Source organism: Saccopteryx leptura, chromosome 1, assembly GCF_036850995.1.
Source record: "Saccopteryx leptura isolate mSacLep1 chromosome 1, mSacLep1_pri_phased_curated, whole genome shotgun sequence".
NCBI lineage: Eukaryota > Metazoa > Chordata > Mammalia > Chiroptera > Emballonuridae > Saccopteryx > Saccopteryx leptura.
Window position 1 is genome coordinate 3,277,404 of NC_089503.1, and position 15,950 is coordinate 3,293,353.

The 15,950-nt window shown below is 65.1% G+C and overlaps 1 protein-coding gene across 3 annotated transcripts in view; it reads right to left on the reverse strand.

Moving 5' to 3' along the window:
- The window catches only part of OSBPL5 (oxysterol binding protein like 5), a 54,872-nt gene that overhangs the window by 21,335 nt on the left and 17,587 nt on the right, over positions 1-15,950 (reverse strand). For 2 of the 3 annotated variants that reach the window (XM_066379948.1, XM_066379910.1), the window contains exons 2-3: positions 4,661-4,817; positions 2,069-2,151 (exon numbers count right to left, since the gene is read on the reverse strand). In XM_066379948.1, the coding sequence (XP_066236045.1) occupies positions 2,069-2,151; positions 4,661-4,796 (219 nt within the window). In that variant the 5' untranslated portion in view covers positions 4,797-4,817. Of the gene's footprint in view, positions 1-2,068; positions 2,152-4,660; positions 4,818-5,808; positions 5,888-15,950 lie in introns of those variants that run through there. The other variant, XM_066380007.1, reaches the window with a different exon arrangement.

A 15,950-nucleotide genomic window follows, 5' to 3' on the forward strand; every position in this document is an offset into this window, starting at 1 on the left:
ACGTGTTTGTGGCAGCATCATTCACAACCACGGGCAAGCGGAGGCAGCCCAGACGGCCACCCACTGAATGGACACGCCCATCTGGTGCACCCCACTCTGGGATACTACTCAGCCTTCGAAGAGAAGGGCACTCGGACCGGGGGGCCGCATGAACCCTGAGGGCCGCATGAACCCGGGGGGCCGCATGAACCCGGGGGGCCGCATGAACCCGGAGGACAGGCGGCCCAGTGAAATAAGTCACACACAGAAAGACAAATCCGTGGGACCTCGCTCACAGGTGGTCCCCAAGCAGTCAGCCTCACAGACAGGAAGTCGGAAGGTGGGGGCCCAGGGCTGGGGAGGGGGTGGGAGTCGGTGTGTAATGGGGACCGAGTGTCAGTTTGGGGAGATGGCCAAGTCCTGGAGAGGACAGTGGTGACTGACAGGTGCACGTCACTGCGAATGGACCTCATGCAGCTGGCCTCTACACTTAAGACAGTTAAGGTGCAGAATACTGTGTCATCTCTAGTTGACTGCAATGAAAAATTCTAAAAATCTTACTAACATTCCACAATACTCATACATGCATGAAGACACAGTCTCACACGTACACATGCACACTCTCTTACACACACACACACACACACACACACACGCACACACACGCACACACACACACGCACACACGTAAGTGCAGGTTCTCTCCCAGCACCTCAGAGCCCTGGGGGCTGCCAGTGGGGGACACAGGCTGGGTGGGGGTACCCACCAAAGGTCTGGCTGCTGCTTCTCTTCTCCTGAGGCAGAGACAGGGACAGCCCATCGCAACCACCACTGGCCACCTCCCCCCCCTCCCCCCTGCTCCCTGGCGTTTGCAGGCCAGGACACGGGGTCCCAGACCAGCAAGGCCATCTCTCTAGGTCACAGGGGGCTGCAGGTGGCCGGGGCAGGGGCAGAGTTCCCCCGCCGCATTGCCAGAACCCAGAGCCACCACGCCCTGTGTCTGTGTGAGGACCCGGCTCCCCCCGCCCCCGGCCTGAGACCCCGGGTGTGGGGGTTTGGGGGGGAAGAAGGGTGGTGTCTGGGCCTCGTCACCCTCCCCGCTCTGAAGGTTCCGCCTGGAGAGCCACAGCTGGGCCTGAGCTGAGAGGGCTGGCCTGTGTGCGTGTGTGACTGTGGGTGTGACTGTGTGTGTGTGACTGTGAGTGTGACTGTGTGTGTGACTGTGCGTGTGTGACTGTGTGTGACTGTGGGTGTGACTGTGTGTGTGTGACTGTGTGTGTGTGACTGTGTGTATGTGGCTGTATGAGTGTGTGACTGTGAGTATGTGTGATTGTGTGTGTGTGATTGTGACTGTGTGATTGTGTGTGTGTGTGATGGTGTATATGTATAACTGTGTGTGTGCATGACTGTGCATGACTGTGTGTGACTGTGGGTGTGACTGTGAGTGTGGCTGTGTGTGACTGACTGTGTGTGTGACTGTATATATGGCTGTATGAGTGTGACTGAGTGTGTGTGATTGTGTTAGTGTGTGTGACTGTGATTGTGTGAGTGTGTGTGTGATGGTGTATATTTGTAACTGTGTGTGTGCATGATTGTGCATGACTGTGTGTGGCTGTGGGTGACTGTGTGTGAGTGACTGTGTGTGTGATTGTGAGTATGTATGTGTGTGTGACTGTGTGTGAATGTGTGTGCACACTTTCCCAGAACTTGGCGTCCCCCAGAGAGGGGGTACCCGGCGGAGAAAATGGCAGAGGGCGGAGAGGCTCATACTTCAGAGGGTTTCCCTACAACAAAAGGGCTCCTTCTAGCATGACTTCCTGTCCCCGAATGCCACCTCGCAGCCCACACCTTCCCCGGCTCCCCGCCCACCGGCCAGCCGGGCTACACCAGGAAGGTGGCTGTCAGAACAGGACTAACACGCTGCGTCTGTGACCCCCTGCACCCCTGCAGCAGCCTCCCCTGGGCTCGCAGCCTGGGGCTCAGAGCGGGTCCCCGCACTGGGCGGGCAATGACAGCTGGCCGGTGCCCCTGCTGCCCCCTTCCTCCCTTCCTCAGGCCGCTTCCTGTTGTCCCCCAGGCAGGCTCTTACCGGTGGCACCTTGGTGGCGGAACCAGGGGTCGGAGGCCCTTCATCCCTTGGCGGCAGCAGGCCGTTGGGCTCCATGTCGTTCCCTGCAAGAGAGCACTGAGGTGAGACATGGCACACAGCCCTCAGGCTGGCCGCCCTCGTGCGGCAGGCGGCCTGGGCGGGGCAGGAAGCCAGTCTGAGGCCCTGGCGGCTGCAGCACGCTGCCCAAGAGATCTAATCACCCGTTGGCATCGCCGTTAACGTTGGGAGGGAGTGTCAGTGCTGGGCGGGGCCGGGAGCTCCTGCAGGGAGGAGCCCGACGCCGTGGGCACTGTGGCGTGCCCTTTGTGCGTCTCTGTAAAGACGAAGACTGCAGCGTCCAGGCTGGGCGGCATGGGCGGGTCCAGGGGGCCCGGACCACCCCTGGCCTCCCCCCCACACCCTGGCAGGTGCCCCGTCCCTCTCCAGCTGGGTTGAGGAGGGGACATGACGTGTCCACTGCCCTTTCCCAGTCTCATGTGCTATAAAGCAGGTTCCCAGAGCAAAGGCTTTCGGGCAGGAGGAAGAGGGGGACGGTCTCAGAGCCTGAGGTGCCCGACGGCCACCCCTGCCCGCTTCCTGCGGCTGGCGGTTTATCCCACCATCCCCGTCCCCGAGTGGAGACACACGCGGAGGTGGGAGCCCTGGGGGGTGGAGCCATCCGGGTGGACACCACAGAACCAGCCGGGGCGGGGTCTGCAGACCCACTGCTCCGAGGCCTGGGGGCGGGGCCGGGAGCAGAGAAGCCAGATGGGGACCTGCAGCTGTGATGGGGACCTGTGGCCCCCGTTTCCCGGGGGGAGGAAGGGCCCTGGCACGTGGTCACATCCCACCCCTCGACCCAGAGCCCTGGCTGGGCGTACGCACGGGCTCTCTCCACTTCTAGGGGCCCTTGCATGCAGCGACCTCCCCATGTGGTGCTGCCTGCTAGGCTGGGAGGAGTGGGGGCCCCCCAAGCAGATGTGCCAGCTCTCTAGCAGCGTGGGGACCAGAGCCCTCTGGAACTGGGGCCCGTCCCCTCCCCCCACCTCCTGCAGGCAGCAGAAGATGATGTTGGATTTACCTCCCCAGGCGTCCTGCACCCCCAGCCCACTGTGTGACTTCCACACGACCTCAGTTTCCCCACATGCTTGGCGAGACTCTGGTTAGGACGAGCCCCAGAAGCCCCTCAAGTCTCGAGAGCTGGTGGGCTTGATGTTCCCCGTCTTTCCCCGGAGGCAGGGCGGCCAGTGTGGCTAGGAAGGAGCTCCTCTCGCCTGAGCCCCGAAGCAAGCGGCAGGGCGGGTGGGCAGCCTGGAGGAGGAGGCTAGGCCGGGGCACTGGAGCGGGCAGCGGAAGGGCTCCCAGGGCGGGCAGGGCCCCAGCTCCTGCCCCCACAGGGGGCACCGGGAAGGAAGGGCCTGGCTCCCCCGGCACACCGTCCCTGCTCCCCCTGCTGTGTGGGGCTTCAGAGGATGCAGTGGGGGGGCCACATCAGCAGGACAGACAGGTGGCTCTGTGTTCCATGGGACCGGTGCTTTCCCCGCAAGCTGCAGGACCGCAGCCTGGTCTGAACTGTCCCCTCCTGGAGCTCAGGGCCTCTTTGCGGCTAGGACTGGGCACCACGTTTGTTTGTTTGTTTTTTGAGAGAGAGGGACAAGAACAGAGAGAGATGAGAAGCATCAACTCAAAGCTGCGGCGCTTTAGTTGTTCATTGATTGCTTCTCATACGTGCCTGGACGGGGGTAGGGAGGGGCTCCAGGTGAGCCAGTGACCCCTTGCTCAAGCCAGCGACCTCAGGGCTTTCAACCTGGGATGCTCTATCTGCCGCGTTACCACTGGTCAGGCGGAGTAGGGACCAGTGTTGTCTCCGTGTTACAGATGAGGAAACCGAGGCCAGAGAGCTCCTGCCGCCGGCCCCGCATCCCCCCGCCAGGGGCTGGGACTCACCTGTCCCTGGAGCCGTGGGTGGAACCACTGCACCACACTGCCTCTCAGGATGACAAGCTGACGGATCCCCAGAGCCTGAACTGGGGAGCCCCCTGCTCGACCGCCAAGGCCACCTGGGCGTCACCTGGCCCGTGGACCGTGGCACTTTACTGCCCAGCAAACCCTTTGTCCCCGAATCCCACACGGCACCCAGCGTGGGGGGCAGGGACTGAACAGGGCTGCGGCCCTCACCCACCCAGACAGCACAGCGAGGGGAAGGGACCTGCCTGAGGCCCCCACCCACCCAGACAGCACAGCGAGGGGAAGGGACCTGCCTGAGGCCCCCGGCCCAGACAGCACAGCGAGGGGAAGGGACCTGCCTGAGGCCCCCGGCCCAGACAGCACAGCGAGGGGAAGGGACCTGCCTGAGGCCCTCACCCACCCAGACAGCACAGCGAGGGGAAGGGACCTGCCTGAGGCCCCCACCCACCCAGACAGCACAGCGAGGGGAAGGGACCTGCCTGAGGCCCTCACCCACCCAGACAGCACAGCGAGGGGAAGGGACCTGCCTGAGGCCCCCGGCCCAGACAGCACAGCGAGGGGAAGGGACCTGCCTGAGGCCCCCCGCCCCCCGCCCCAGCTCGCCGGGACGCCATGGGCACTGACCTGGGCTGAGAGGGTCCAGCTCATTCTCTCTGCTGAAAAGCGGGCTCCCGGTGAGTCTCCGGGGGTCAGCTCTCTGCGGGGTGGAGGCGGGCGGGCCGAGGGAGGGGCGGCGGCGCAGGAAGGCCTCCTCCTTCATGGCGGGGGCGCTGGGCGGTTTCTGGGAGGAAAGAGGAGAGAGCAGAGGGTCGCACCCCAGCACCAGACCAGGGGCAGCGCGGGGGCCACGGGCTGGGGCCGGAGGTGGCATCCTCCCACCCACCTCGGGGAGGGGACCAGGGACACCAGAGACATTAGGCTGAGCGGCGGGCGGGGTCCGCCCCATCCTGCCCCCGGGACCCCGCTCAGGGGACGTCTCCGAGAGGCAGGGCAGGGCCCCGGGGACCGGCAGGTCCGCAGGAGACGGACGGAGGGCCCAGGGCAGCTGCACAGCCCGGCTCCGGCTTTCCGGGCCGGCGCGGGGGCTCGTGACAGCCCAGCCATGTCAGAAGCAGAGCCTGTCACAAGCCTGGCAGATGGCTTTCTCCTGAGAACCAGCTGCCCCCAGAACCCAGCACCCAATGGGCTCGAGGGGACCCTGGCCCCAGCAGCGTGGCCCTGAGACTCCAGCCGTCAGACTTTCCCTCCCCCGTGATGGAGCGTCACTGTGGGGGAGGGGCAGCCGCTGTCGCACGCGGGGGAGGCAGCCTGGAGCCGCCCAGAGAGAGGGGACGCAGGCAGGCGGGACCGTCCGGAGACCCAGAGCGCCAGGGTGTGGCTGGCAGGAGGCTGACCCCTACGTGAGACCCTGCCCGCCCACCCGCACGGCTACGGTCCAGCCCTCCCCGCCGCCGGCTTGCGCACGTCCCAAATGCCCTCACGCGCAGAGAAAGCACGGGCGTGCTTTAATCGAGGTGCACCGGAACCCCCCTCAGTTTGAGGCCCCCCCCCCCCCCCCCCGCTCCCGGATGAAATTCCTCCCTGCCTCCCGGCACCTACTCCCCGCCCCGACAGCGGGAGCAGCCACGAGGGGGCCCTGCGGCCCACCCGGGCCACGCCCGCGGCCCACGGGCAGGTCTGTGCCTCCTCCCTGACTGGACTGAGGAAAGAGCAGTCACCTCCCTCCACTGTCCCCCTCGGAGCCCCACCCCCGGTAAGGCTGAGGCCAGCACCTGACCGGTGATGGCACGGTCCCTTCCGACGTCAGCCCAGTTTACAGATGGCAAAATCATGGCTCCAGGAGCTGAAGGCCTTGCCCTGTGGTCGCCGGCAGGTAGGGGGGTTGGAAGATCAGAACTCGGCGCCTAATCCTGGGGTCTGTCCCCTCTCAGGGCCCTGCCCCAGAAAGTCCAAGGACTGACCTCTCCTCCAGGCCCAGGGCTGCCGCCTGCCGCCTCCCTGGATGGGCCAGTGGCTTCTTGCCAAGTTCAGGACAATGGCTCCATTTTCTCCCATGGCCCTGGGCCTTCCTGGGCAGGGAGAGGACAGACCGACCCTTTCCTGCTGTGATGGGGTGGGCTGGTGAGCTGGGAGGGGCTTTGGGAGTGGGCAGCCCCAAACCTCCTACGTGCGCACTGCCCAGGGGGCAGAGTGAGGGCTCCAAGGCCGCAGGGGGCCAGGCCAGCCCCGCCAGGCCTCTCTTCCTAGTCATCTGGCTGAGATGGTCACCTTTGCCATTTTACAGGTGGGAGAACTGGTTTCTAAGAGGTTGGAATTTGGGCCCAAAGTCACACAGCTAACTGACAATGCCTATGGCTCGAGCCACACTGGGCTGATGACAAAACCATCCATCTACCCATCCCTGGACCCATCCACGGACCCATCCATGGTCCACTCACCATCCATCTCCCTGCTTGCCTTTCTATCCACCTACCCAACCTCCAGGCAGTCCACTCATCTCTCTACCCATCCATTCACCTGCTCAGAACTCATCTACCCACCCATCCACCCACCACCCATTCACCCACCCATCATCTATCCACCCACCCATCCACTCATCCACCCATCTTTCCATCCATCCATCCATCCATCCATCCATCCACTCATCCACCCATCCATTTACCCATCTACCTTCCATCCATCCATCCATCCACCCATCCATGTGTCCACCCACCCACTCATCCATCCATCCATCCATCCATCCATCCACTCATCCACCCATCCATTTACCCATCTACCTTCCATCCATCCATCCATCCACCCATCCATCCATGCGTCCACCATCCATGCGTCCAAGCAGCCATGTATCTGCCCATCCACCTATCTTCCATCTATCCACCATCTACCCATCCAACCTCCGTGCCCTCCCTCCTTCCATGACTCTTTCTAGGCAGTTGTCGGAGCAACCTGATTCCGACCCCCCCCCCCCCTCGCCCCATTCCGGTTCCTTTCCATTTGCCCAATAATCAGACACATCAGAAGTGATGTTCAAATGACTGAGCTGTGGCATGGAACTGACACCCACCAATGCAAATGCAATACGAGCTGTGTGTACAGTGCGTGTCCCCTCTGCATCCTGTCACTGGCTCCCCCTCACCCCCCAGACCAGGGCCCCTGCAAGCCATCGGCTCAGACCGGGAAGGTGGCACCTCTTACTGGGTGGCCCCAGGGTCTGCACAGGTCTCCTGAAGGCACCCGTCCCTGGTGCCCCCAGTGCCCACCCCTGGCTGGCTGCCGTGGAGGGCCGTCTCCCGCTCACCGGACGGGTTACCTCGGTGGGGTCAAAGGGGGGATCTCCTGTTTACCGCAGAGGTAAATCCAGGTAGTGTCACCTGTGCTCCTCGCTGCAGGAGAGCACAGCCTGGCCTCAGTCTCCTGTGGTATTCCGGGCGTCACCACCCCTGCCGCCCGGGCGCACTGGAGGTCCTGCATGTCCCCTGACAATGCCAAGGTCACCACCCGCAGGGGCCCCTGCTCAGGCCCCCCCCCCCCCGCCCGTACCCGCCCTGGACGGACGCCCTCGCCCACATCTGCAGGGGCTGGGTCCTTCTCGAATTCCACACTGAGCTTAAATGTCACTTCCCAGAGGGCGGCCCCTCCCGTCTCCAGCCCGATGTGAATTCCCCACAACTCGGCAAATTCCTGCGGCCTTCCCCTTGACGTTCACTAGTTCTGTGAGCTCTTCCCCCACAGGATGCAAGTTCTCCTTGGGGGGGGGGTAGCCATGTCCTGTGTGTGTGTCTGTCTGTCCGTCCACTGCGTCCCCCCGGCACAGGGAGCAGGGGACCTGCACCAGCAGGCTGCACGGCTCCGTAACCCCAGGGGCCCCGGGGTGCATGCGGGTGTCAGAGCGGAGGCCTGGGCTTCCTCCCTCCTCGTCTGCGGGTCAGGAAGGGTCCTCTGAGAGGTGGCCAGGGTCAGTTTGGGGCTGATTTCCCCCATGCCCCTGGTGAGGTCACTGTCTGGCCACCTGCCACCCCCACGCTAGCTGTCGTAGAGATTGGAGGGCCCTGTGCAGGCAGCGCAGCCGTGGAATGTGGCCCTGGCCTCGGGGCCCGGGCAGGAGGTAGGAGGTCTGGCACCCGGAGGGCCAGCAGACCCTGTCAGGCTGGGGGGACGGGGCAGAGCACAGGAGGGCCAGCAGACCCTGTCAGGCTGGGGGGACGGGGCAGAGCACAGGAGGGAGTCAGCTCGGACCCTGTCAGGCTGGGGGGACGGGGCAGAGCACAGGAGGGCCAGCAGACCCTGTCAGGCTGGGGGGACGGGGCAGAGCACAGGAGGGCCAGCAGACCCTGTCAGGCTGGGGGGACAAGGCAGAGCACAGGAGGGCCAGCAGACCCTGTCAGGCTGGGGGGACAGGGCAGAGCACAGGAGGGCCAGCAGACCCTGTCAGGCTGGGGGGACAGGGCAGAGCACAGGAGGGCCAGCAGACCCTGTCAGGCTGGGGGACAGGGCAGAGCACAGGAGGGCCAGCAGACCCTGTCAGGCTGGGGGGACAAGGCAGAGCACAGGAGGGCCAGCAGACCCTGTCAGGCTGGGGGGACGGGGCAGAGCACAGGAGGGAGTCAGCTCGGACCCCGTCAGGCTGGGGGGACAGGGCAGAGCACAGGAGGGCCAGCAGACCCTGTCAGGCTGGGGGGACGGGGCAGAGCACAGGAGGGAGTCAGCTCGGACCCCGTCAGGCTGGGGGGACGGGGCAGAGCACAGGAGGGCCAGCAGACCCTGTCAGGCTGGGGGGACGGGGCAGAGCACAGGAGGGAGTCAGCAGACCCTGTCAGGCTGGGGGGACGGGGCAGAGCACAGGAGGGAGTCAGCTCGGACCCAGCTTGGCCCTCTCACGCTGTGTGAGCCGTGCCCCAACATCACCGAGAGGTGGGTCCACGTGGTGCTGGCTCAGAGCAGGGGGTGCGGGGCAGGCTCTGACCCGGCCCATCCCACCCTCAGTCCCCGAGTTCGGGCGCTTGTTCAAGCACTGGGCAGGTGACAAGCCCTCTGGTCCAGCGCCCACAACCAGGCCTGGAGGGGAGGCGCCCAGCCCACCCCAGTCCCGCGGCAGGTGGCACGGGGCCGGCCCCTCCCCCACCACCCGACGCCCACCTTCAGGCCCGAATAATGGGATCCTTGTAAAGAAAGGTCACTGTGCCTTATCAAGGCCGCACAGGCGGACACACGTCAGCCGGAGCCAGAAGTCGCCAAGTCTCAGCTCTCCACAGGATGGCCGGGGGCTGAGACGGAATCACGTCTCACCTGCAGGGGTGGGGGGACGATGCTGACCACATTACTCCCGGCCACCCCCATCTGGGGACCACACAGAGCTGGGGACGGTGCCCAGCCCTGCCTCTAACGGCTGTGTGGTCTCAGCTAGCCATGCCCGTCTCTGAGTCCCTAGTTGTAAGTGAGGGGGTGGCAGAGTTGGAAGAAGCTCCTCCCCCCGCAAAGAGAGAGAGAGAGAAAAAACAAACGACGTGGGAACCCACCCCCTGTGCCCGCAGGTGCCTAGCTGGCTTTCTCACCAGCGCCCAGGGCGAGGGGCGGCCCGGCTGTGCTGCAGGGAAGTGGACAGGGCTTCCTGGGCAGGGCATGTGGCGTGGGCCGCCGTCACTGCCACTGGTGGGAGCAGAGGCAGGCACACACGGTCCGGTCCGGCCTCCACCACCAGAGGCGCCCGCACGCACACACGTCAGCCCGAATCAGGCGGGTCTGACCAGGATTCGGGAAAATCACAGGTTGGCCCGGGACGGAGTGGCATAAACCCACCTGCCCGGCTCTCCGCCCTCCGCACACCCCACGGAGCAGTCATCAGGGGGTCCCAGGGAAGGACAGCAGCCCCGCCTCACTACCACACAGGGGGCACAGGGACTGGCGGCTCTCTCCTGCCCTCCAGACACTCGCCCTAGTGCTAGTGACCAACCCGAGGACAAAGAAAACCACCCAGGTCCCCAGAGCCACCTGAGCCCAGCGACAGCCGCCCCCACCCCCGAGAGCAGACACCAGCCCCAGGATCCAGACCCATGCCAGCTGCCCCCGCCCCCGAGAGCTGACACCAGCCCGGTCCCCAGAGCCACCTGAGCCCAGCGACAGCCGCCCCCACCCCTGAGAGCAGACACCAGCCCGGTCCCCAGAGCCACCTGAGCCCAGCGACAGCCGCCCCCACCCCTGAGAGCAGACACCAGCCCGGTCCCCAGAGCCACCTGAGCCCAGCGACAGCCGCCCCCGCCCCCGAGAGCAGACACCAGCCCCAGGATCCAGACCCTCGCCAGACCAGCCGTAGACCTCCCAGAAGGGGCTCAAACTGGGCGGCATGAGCAGCCCCCGTGGAAACAGCAGCTTCGTCCAAGAGCCCCGGCATGCATTTGGGGGTGCAGACGCATTCGTGATGGGTCCAGACCAGTGTTCGGGACTTCGGACCCGGGGCGGGGCAAGGGGGTGTGTGTCTTTTTCAATCCTACGTGCTGATGGACCCTCAAAGTGCCCCAGATCCTTGGGTGAGTTTTCCCATCTGATTTGATCCTACGACACCGGAGGGGGGGGGGGAGCAGAGCTCATCACCCCGTTTCAAACATGCAGAAACTGCCCCGGCTGGTGGCTCAGCTGGTTAGAGCGCCGACCCTATAGGCCAGGGTGGTGAGCTCTACCCCCGGGCAGGGCACACACGAGAGTCCACCAGTGAGTGTGTCAATCCGTGGGACAACGAATCAACTTTTCTCTCTCTCTCTCTCTAAAAACCAATCAATAAAATATACAATAAATGAGAAAGATGCAGAAAGCAAGGACTCAAGAGGGGAAAAGACCAGCCTAAGGTCTTGTGGCTCAAGCCCAGCCCAGGTCCTCTGGAGGTGACACACTTCAAGCTGCCTTCTGCCCTGGGGAGATGGCTGACAGGAGGGACAGAAGGGAAGGTCAGGGGGCCAAGCCCCAGAGGGAGGGGGTGTGTGGGGGTGTGTGGGGGTGTGGGGCTTCCCCAGAGAAACATTTCCTCAGATAGGGCAGCTGAGTGGCTCAGCCCCAGCCCCGGGGAGAGCGGCAGGAAGTGGCTTGCCCTGCTCAGGGGACAGTGACAGCCACACCTTGAGGTTCTCTGGCTGACTCAGCCAGGTCAGGCGGCTGCGGGTCCGGGCACGCCCCTGGCACCTACCCACCTGACCTCCTGACCGACAGTGAGCCAACAGCGAGCTCGGGGCCATGGTCAGCCGCCCCGGGCACCACCCCCTGGCCACTTCCTCTGCAGCTGACCACTCCCCTCCCAGTTCTAGGAAGCCCCAGCCAGGCGACTGGGTCGGATGTGGTCCCCGCTGAGTGCTGACCCATGGCGCCCCACCCACACCCAGCTGCCCGGCCGGCCCCAGGGGAAGGAGAGGTTGATGTTCGGGTGCAAACTGCAGCCTGGCAGTGCTGCTCTCAGGGGCCGTGTGACCCAGCAGGACCACGGGGGGACGGGGAGGGGACAATGGGGAGGCGAGGTCAGGAGCCCAGCCAGGAGGTCGGGGACCCTGCCTGGCTCTCAGACCAGCACTGGCCTCAGGGCCACATCTAGAAGAGATGCTCATCTCCGAGCCAGGGGCTAACCTCTGTTCTGAAGCCCTTGGCACAGCTGGGGGACCCTCCCAGGGGTGCTAATGCCACCCGGACGCCTCCTCACCAGCCCTCCCGCTGGGCTCCTGCCCACGTGCCACCCTGGGAGACAGACTGTCCCGCTGGCGCCTGCTGCCCTGGTGGTGGGGCCTGACAGGTAGCAGTTAGGTGACCACCTGGGGGGGGTCGTGGACCCCAGACACCTTCCCTCCCTGGTGGTGGGGCCTGACAGGTCACAGGTGGCCACCCGGGGGGGGGGGGTCGTGGACCCCAGACACCTTCCCTCCCTGGTGGTGGGGTCCGGACAGGACGCAGTTAGGTGGCCACCCGGGGGGGGGGTCGTGGACCCCAGACACCTTCCCTCCCTGGTGGTGGGGCCTGACAGGTCACAGTTAGGTGGCCACACGGGGGGGGGTCGTGGACCCCAGACACCTTCCCTCCCTGGTGGTGGGGCCTGACAGGTCACAGGTGGCCACCCGGGGGGGGGGGTCGTGGACCCCAGACACCTCCCCTCCCTGGTGGTGGGGCCTGACAGGACGCAGTTAGGTGGCCACCCGGGGGGGGGGGTCGTGGACCCCAGACACCTTCCCTCCCTGGTGGTGGGGCCTGACAGGTCACAGGTGGCCACCCGGGGGGGGGTCGTGGACCCGGGACACCTTCCCTCCCTGGTGGTGGGGCCGGACAGGACGCAGTTAGGTGGCCACCCGGGGGGGGGGGTCGTGGACCCCAGACACCTTCCCTCCCTGGTGGTGGGGCCTGACAGGTCACAGGTGGCCACCCGGGGGGAGGACGTGGACCCCAGACACCTCCCCTCCCTGGTGGTGGGGCCTGACAGGTCACAGGTGGCCACCCGGGGGGGGGGGTCGTGGACCCCAGACACCTTCCCTCCCTGGTGGTGGGGCCGGACAGGACGCAGTTAGGTGGCCACCCGGGGGGGGGGGGTCGTGGACCCCAGACACCTTCCCTCCCTGGTGGTGGGGCCTGACAGGTCACAGGTGGCCACCCGGGGGGAGGACGTGGACCCCAGACACCTCCCCTCCCTGGTGGTGGGGCCTGACAGGTCACAGGTGGCCACCCGGGGGGGGGGGGTCGTGGACCCCAGACACCTTCCCTCCCTGGTGGTGGGGCCGGACAGGACGCAGTTAGGTGGCCACCCGGGGGGGGGGGTCGTGGACCCCAGACACCTTCCCTCCCTGGTGGTGGGGCCTGACAGGTCACAGGTGGCCACCCGGGGGGAGGACGTGGACCCCAGACACCTTCCCTCCCTGGTGGTGGGGCCTGACAGGACGCAGTTAGGTGACCACCCGGGGGAAGGACGTGGACCCCAGACACCTCCCCTCCCTGGTGGTGGGGCCGGACAGGTCACAGGTGGCTACCCGGGGGGAGGACGTGGACCCCAGACACCTTCCCTCCCTGGCACAGAGGTGCAGCCCCACCAGCCCCCTGGGTCCCCCTCGGAGCGGGGCTTCCACTCCTTCTCACACCAAGGCTTTCTGGAAATGGATTTCGGGGTTTCATCACAATTGAGTCGCACGGAGGGGTCAGGATGGGGGCCCAGCTTCACTGATGTTGCGAGTGGGTGGTCCTTGTATACACTGAAGAGCCCCCCTTTGCTCCAGGGGTCCCAGCTCTCACGCAGCAGAAGCAGCAGCGCCCGGCCAGGCGCTGACCCAGCCAGCGGGGGGTGGGAGGCATGCACGCGATGCCCCTCCTCCCCTCCTGTCCGCCTCCCACCCGTTAAGCGCTGAAAGGTCCTAGATCTTGGAAGCAGAAGAGACCCCCAGCGTTCAAGTGCTCTGTTCCTTGCCTTCTCTCCGTTTTACAGATGCAGTAACTGAGGCAGGAGAGCGAGCTGGCTCTCCTGGGCCCAGATTAGTGCCTGTCCCCCACCCCCGCCCCTCCCATCACCCCACAGTGAGGGGGCGGCCCACACCTGCCGAGACTGTTTGGAGAGCCAGGACAGGAACGTCGACTGGGCTGTGGTCCCCACGGCACAAGGCTCACTGCCTCCGTGATATACCCCCCAGCCTGCCCGGCCAGCTCCTAAGAGCCGAGGGCCCCTCTGGGTGGACGGGCCACCCAGTCCCCCACCCCCAGACCCCGTGCGGAGTACGTCGGGCAGCCCTGGGCTGTTAGAACCGGCCGCGGAGCATGGCTGTGTGCCGCCTCTCCCGCGGCCTGGTCCTGCAGGTCCTCACCCACCAGGTGAAGGCCGCCTGCACCGCTCCCGGCCCAGTGGGGCCTGCGGGCCTTATTCACCCGGTGACCAGCTGGGCGGGCAGCTGTGGAGCAGCAGGAGCCCTGCCTTCAGGACCCTTCGGGGACAAGCAGCCACGGAGACGAGACACCCCTGTGACCCCTTGTCCGGCGGTGGGCGGCAGCCTCCGCCGGCCCCTCCCTAGGGCTTAACAGGGAAACTGGTTCTGTCAGAAGTCATGAGTCTGGCGGAGAAAGCAGCCCTGCCAGTCAGGCAGGACCAGCCTGCCCCTGGGCCAAGCACCCCCCCCCCAATGTCCAGGGAGGTGACCTGAACTGAGGATGCGGTGACTAAGCCTGCAGGCCCCCAGGCCCGGCCACCAGCTCCTCTTTGCTCATCGGACCCTCAAGCCCACTGTCCTGGCGCCGAGCAAACCGCATATGAGGATGCCCTGCTTCCTGGTGAGACAGTGTCAGTGTGACATCAGCTGGGCCCAGAAGACGGGAGGGTCCCCAAAGAGACCAATAAGAAATGAGAATCAGGCCCTGGTTAGTTGGCTCAGCGGTAGAGTATCAGCCTGGCGTGTGGAAGTCCTGGGTTTGATTCCCCACCAGGGCACACAGGAGAAGCGCCCATTTGCTTCTCCACCCCCCCCCCCCTTCCTCTCTGTCTCTCTCTTCTCCTCCCGCAGCCAAGGCTCCATTGGAGCAAAGTTGGCCCGGGCGCTGAGGATAGCTCCATGGCCTCTGCCTCAGGCACTAGAATGGCTCTGGTTGCAACAGAGCAACGCCCCAGATGGGCAGAGCATCGCCCCCTGGTGGGCGTGCCGGGTGGATCCCGGTCAGGCACATGTGGGAGTCTGTTTGACTGCCTCCCTGCTTCTCACTTTGGAAAAATAAAAAAAGACACGGACAAGAATCTGGAGACCTCCAGGGTCTCTCCCCCTGGAGCCGCCAGGCTGATGGCTGCCCAGGAAGAGGGCAGAGGACAGGGCTCACTGTCAAAGCTCCAAGACCTGTTCCCCGACACACTGGTCATGCTACGAAATGAAAAGTTCCCAGGCACAAAGCACCAGCAGGCATTGCGTGAGCAGCAGGTGATGGCTAAAAACAACACCGAAGGCAATGGGGTCACCGAGAGACGTGGCCACCACTGGAAGGCTGGCCCTGGGCACAAGGTGTGCCTCTGACACCCCTCTGTCTGTGCCCGCCTTTGCGAACTCCTCCAGGAAACCCGGCCTGCCCACAGGTGCTCACCCCTGGGCACCCTTATCAGTCTTGAAATGCTCCCCTCTGTTTCAGGGGAAATAGCCCCAGGGCAAGGGAGCTCCTGGGTCCCACATGGGGCCAGACTCCTGGATCATCTGGTGTGTAGGAGGGTCCCGTGTCCTGAGTCCACATGGCCACCTCCTCCAGGCTGTCCTCCCTGAAAGCAGCAGAGCCAATGAAGGCAAAACCAGGGAGACAGACCTGCCGAGCTCAGTTCTTCCTACCAGCTCCAAAGCGGAAGAAAGACCCGAAGGCCCCGGGGAAGAAGGAGACTTTTGCGCCACTGCCGAAGGGCACATGTGACCAGCTGTGTGACTCACCCAGTCCCAAGGGGACCGGGCATGGGTGTCATTGTGGCTGCTGAGCCTTGGGCAGCCTGCCTGGGGCTGGGACTGCAAAGGGTCCTGAGGGGCCCGGGTGAGCCCGGCAGAGGCCCTGGGAGGAGAGGACATTCGGGTTGGATGTGTCTTACACTCTGCGTCCCCAAGGGGCCTGGCGCGGGGCTGGACACAGCCAGCTCCTGTCTGCTGGCCAGGCAGAGCAGACATAGCCCGAGGCCTGCCGGTCAGGGGGACGCGCCCTGCTCTCTGGCTGCTCCCTGGTGCTCTCCGGCCAGCCTGGCGGACTTCCTGTCAACACTCGGCCCTGCCCTGGCCCCGCTGGGAGTCAGGTCCCGTGGAGGGACGAGGGGAGGGGGGCAGTGTGTGAACGTGAACACATCACCCAGGACACGCGTCCCTTAAGCCAATGACCTGACTTCTGGAAATTGACTCCCCGGGAATAAAATGCCGTTGAACCCACAGGTGTGTGGAGACCCCCCGGCAGGGAGGATGCGCCC